Raw genomic sequence first — 5000 nt, forward strand, 5'->3', positions numbered from 1 at the left:
CTTTTTTATAAACACTGGTTACAGTATGAAACAGCAAGACAAGACAAGACAAAACAAGACACTAACCTTTTTTCCACAATATAGTTAAAATGACTGTTGCCCGGCTAATCTCTTTTCTTGAACAGCAAAAGTTGTGGAAACGTGTTCTAATATTTTCAGGAATTGGTCCTTGAAGTGATGAGTGAGTAAAACTTGCAGTAGAATGCAACAATCCTCTCTGCTTCATGACATGTTGTAATGTGCAGATGATTAAAGGTGGGTCTGTTGGAGAAGCTGATATGACAAGGTCCTGAGTACTTGGCATTGCCTAGGGAAAACAAATTATTAACACCATGAAATGCAGAACACAATCATCATTTTACACTCCGTGCCACCAATGGCTGCAGAATAATGGGAAAAACTTTTCGAGAAGTCATGCACCGTTATTGAGGGATTTCAATTCTCTTGTTTTTTGGCCATTTTAACTTGATCAAAAACTATGAACAAACTGCAGTGATAAACATATTACAATGCATTTTAAATTGACGTTTCACATCATACATCTTTAGAAAAGACGGCTAAAAAAAATTTTAAAAATTATATGTGTAAAACTTCTAGAGAGACTAGTAACTAGATTAAGAATGATCTTAAGAAATAAATGTAATCTAATGCTTTGATGCTTTAATAGGAATACTCCTAAAACAGTATACACTATACTAGGAGATAATAATAGATAAGTAAATAAATAAATTAGTAATAGCTATATACAGGGGTTTCAATAACTTCTGAAATAGCCGTCCATGATAGGCCATTGAAGGCGGCAGTTTGACAAGTTTATGATAGCATTTTTAGTGAAAATCAAGGCAAACTAGCCGGCGGTGTGAGGCAAAGCAGGCGGCGGTATACTGCCGGTAACCGGCTTCTATTGAAACCCCTGTGTATATATATATATAAGAAAATTATTTACATTTCAAAATCTACATTTAAAATTGCTTACTGTACAGTATTTATCTACACAAGAATTAATATCATAGTGGCCTAATCATGGAATTTATGGTGGACATTATACCATTAGTAAATAAGTACAGGTAATTTATTCCAGGCTACTATTGAACTCGGGTAAAACGAATATTTACAGCTAATCTAAGCAGTGAAAACTGGCTTGTTTAATTGCTTAATACAGTCAGAGTTTCTCACTGCCAACGTTTTCATTTAGTGTTGGTTTAAGGTCACATAAGTTTCTTTATTTCACAGACTTCAAAATAGTCCCACTAGATGTTATGACTGGTTTTGATTGTGTGATCCACAACAGCACAAGAGTGTAAGAGCCCTGTCATGATCCATTATCCGGTCATGTAAACAATGTTTTATTTTTGATTCACTTTCTTAGCATTTCATTTACAGTAATGAACGATTATGGCACTTGTAGGAATTTGCTGGAATCTGTGTGCTCATAGGAATCCATGAGGGGCTGCAGGAATCCTACAATAATAAGACAATTAAATAATGTAGCTTTATTTTTGTTGAATGATCATTTACAGGATGCTTTTTCCAGTTTATTAGCCAAAGATACTATTAATTAAGCCTGGTTGTAACTATTGACAACAGAACAAGGACAAGTATCAGACGCTTCACAAATATTCAGGCCAACAAATTGACCAACTCTCAACTGAGTGGCTTCATATACAAGGAAGGACTACGTTTTTGCAAACGTTGGCTGCGTAGCACTTATATTTCAACAGACTTAACTCTTAGAGGGTGTGGTAAAGTGCTAGTTTTCTACCCATATGAACCATGTGAGCATAATCCTTCCTTGTACTTGTACATACATGTAGTCATTGCCGTGACATTGACATCTTAGATTCCAACGACCTGCTCCCGTCTGACCTTGTAGTTCAGTCAGTAGAGCAGCGGTGATCTAACCTGAAGGTCATGGGTTCCATTCCTATCCTGATCATTTCTCTGTCCTTGTGTGGGCCCTTTACCATTAGTAGGGCTAATGCTCACATGGTTCATATGGGTAGAAAACTAGTAGTTTTTTTTCAAGTCTGAGTGGCTTCATAGCTCAGTTGATAAGAGCACTGCACTGGCATCACAGAGGTTGTGAGCTCGAATCCCAGGCCATTAAAGTCACCTGAATTCTTCAGGTGTCTATAAAGAGACAGTTGCTTAAATTTTCTAGTTAGTTCGATCATTTCTCCAATTCACCTCTAAACCACACTTCACAAACATTTGGCAACCAAAGACAAACTTTCCTCACTTTCCGCCATTGTTTAAAAAACTGCCTTGGTAACCACATGTTTATCCTTGCAGGAAAAATATGACTTCATTGCAGAAATCTGTAGGAATTCATAGGAATTTGTAGGAATCTACTACAATACAAGGTGAACGGAAATAATCAATAATTTTGTTACGCTTTTCTCGGAACGTCTGATAATAATAATTATTATTGGTCGGATCTCTAAGATATAACACAAAGTTTGGAGTTCATGTGTTCTTGAAGAGCATGAAAAACTCATGAAAACTGCCACTATACGTTTCTCCTTGAGGCTAATGAAAGTTGCTTTAGAAACTGTTTAACGTACTATTATTATTATTATTATTATTATTATTATTATTATTATTATTATTATCGTCAAGATCTTCTTTTCCTAATACAGTCCAAGTGCCTATATATTCGAGAACTAACGGTTGGTTTCGAATCTAACCTTAAAAACAATGCAGTACGCAAAAAAGAAAAATACATGAACATGGTCAAAGACATGAGAAGTAACTAAAGATGTCTTAACTTTGTAAACCTTTCCATGAGCTCCCTTGGTGTTTTCTCCAACGAATGCTCTACGTTCTTAGAAATGATGAATGACATTGGCATTGACAAAATGCAACAACACTATATAATCAAAAAAATGATAAGTCTAGCCATTAGAGCAACATAATTATTTTATATTCTGTCGTAGAAATAAGACTTGGGATAGCCCAGAATTAATAAAACTTTCTATTCATTTGTAAATACAGTATACAAGTATATCACTCAATTTCAAGTAGCCAGTTGTTAATTGCCTATACGTAGAGAGATTTACAACTGTATTGGATGACAAATAAAGTTTCCATTACTATCAATATTTCTGCCTGTGATGCGACACAGCCTGTAGAACGTATAACAGAACTTTGACAAGTGATATTCAATTAACACGCTTTGGTTCGAGAACGTTTGAAGTACGATGTTTGATTACAGGGCCTTACTTTCACTTTCTGTGGCGGAAGCGAAACCCCGAGACTGACAGCCATCTGTTCAAGAGCAGCTTTTAGGCCATCGAGTTCGACTAAAATATCGTCTTGTCTTTTTTCCAAACTTTGAGGGCTTGTTGAGGATTCCTGTGGGGACTAAGACAAAACAAAGCTTAAGAATTAATCTTATAGTAGATCGAATACATACGTGAGAAAGATACGGAACAGTAATGTTTTGTTGTATCAAAAAATTATACGATGAAATGATATATGAATTGGATCATTATACAAAAGAAACAATACACTAACCAACATTCCTGCATTTGCTTGAAAGTAACTAGGTAAGTTATACATGCATTTTGGTAGTGGGACCGCTACGTTATCGTAATAAGTTGGCAGAGAATACATCGAGATCGCTCCTGTGGCCGCCATGTTGAAAGGAAATATGATAATAGGTTCGAAAAGAATCAAGGGAAATTTTAGAAGTGATTAGAAAGCCCTGAGCTTTACATCTGGTATGCATTTTTGCATTTTAATTTGTCGTACGAATTTTCATATCCCTTTATCCTTCATGTAGGTTTTTTTTCTGAAATCACGGTAAGCCTTATGTTGCTATAAGCCGTTAAAGCAAATTTTACCAAGAATGAAAAAAACATGTATGATGCATGAATTCTAGCGGATCACGTGATCATGGGAGAGTTCTTTCCCCGCGAAGTAAGAAATGTGGCTTGAATGAGTGAATCGAGGAGAAAAAGGGGAAAATATCACTAAATGACAGAGAGAGCCTGCTGATGCGCGGTATTTCATGTGCTCTCGCTTCGACCTGTAGATTGCGTCGATGAAATGAGGCGAGGAAGGGGAAGGCCGTCTAAAAATCTGCCTCAAAGTAGCAAAACGCCAACTTTGTCGAGTGCAACGAACCAACATGGCGGACACACCAGCCCTCGTGTTAGCTCTGCACAAGTCATTAAAACCCGAGGTTCTCGCCCGAATACGGCAAGGAAATACTACGCGATGGACTCTTCGGACTCTGATAGTGACAATGAGTCTATTTCTAGTCGTGGGTCCTCAACGTCAAACACTCCAACTAAAAAAATTCGTTATGTCGAGCCTCTGAAAGCCGTGACGCCAGTCAATTTGGCTCCTTCATCAGACGATCTTTTACTTGATCCAGAGCACGTTTTACCAGCATTGGGAATTTATGAGGTCCTTAGACATTTTGGCCGCATTATTCGGCTCTCACCATTTCGGTTTGAAGACTTCTGTGGGGCAATTAAGGCGCCAAACCAATCTTCATTGCTTGCACAAATACACCTTGCACTACTCAGATTTCTACTGTCCGAGGATGATGCCAGTGGACTTACATTTGTAGCGAGCGACGAGAAAGACAGCTTCAACATTCACATGTATTGTTTAGGTGAATTCACTTGGCCTGATGTTATTCGGAGCTACATCATGTCGGATAAAACTGAATTTGGCGACGTTACCTCAGCTCTGAATGCGAGCGAGACCGAAGATCCATTTCCATTCACGTCGGTGGAAAAGAGATTGAAGATTCTTCATCGTCTCTGCGATCAGTTCCTAGCTTCAAATTCAGTTAGATACGACATAATGAACGAAGGAATGGCAGAATCGGAGGATCACTGCCGAAACTGTTGTAAAATGGGTGATTTGCTTTGCTGTGAAAATTGTCCTGCAGTCTACCATCTTCACTGTCTGAAACCGCCGTTGGAAGTTGTACCAGATGGTGATTGGCTATGTCCCGTATGCGAGGTGCACCAACTGAAAGGTGT

General features: G+C 37.9%; 2 protein-coding genes across 3 annotated transcripts in view; one reads left to right on the forward strand and one right to left on the reverse strand.

Moving 5' to 3' along the window:
• LOC138058946 (aminoacyl tRNA synthase complex-interacting multifunctional protein 2-like) overlaps positions 1-4590 on the reverse strand; it is a 6814-nt gene extending 2224 nt beyond the window's left edge. Inside the window, exons 1-3 of one of the 2 annotated variants that reach the window (XM_068904414.1) lie at positions 4451-4590; positions 3223-3363; positions 67-307 (exon numbers count right to left, since the gene is read on the reverse strand). In XM_068904414.1, the coding sequence (XP_068760515.1) occupies positions 67-307; positions 3223-3363; positions 4451-4453 (385 nt within the window). In that variant the 5' untranslated portion in view covers positions 4454-4590. Of the gene's footprint in view, positions 1-66; positions 308-3222; positions 3364-3516; positions 3671-4450 lie in introns of those variants that run through there. The other variant, XM_068904413.1, reaches the window with a different exon arrangement.
• Positions 3823-5000, forward strand: part of LOC138058948 (nucleosome-remodeling factor subunit BPTF-like) — a 23574-nt gene continuing 22396 nt past the window's right edge. The window contains 1 exon segment of the mRNA XM_068904415.1: positions 3823-5000. This exon segment is cut by the window's right edge and continues 108 nt beyond it. Coding sequence (XP_068760516.1) covers positions 4051-5000 — 950 coding nt within the window. The 5' untranslated portion in view covers positions 3823-4050.

The sequence above is a fragment of the Montipora capricornis genome, chromosome 8, assembly GCF_036669925.1.
Source record: "Montipora capricornis isolate CH-2021 chromosome 8, ASM3666992v2, whole genome shotgun sequence".
NCBI lineage: Eukaryota > Metazoa > Cnidaria > Anthozoa > Scleractinia > Acroporidae > Montipora > Montipora capricornis.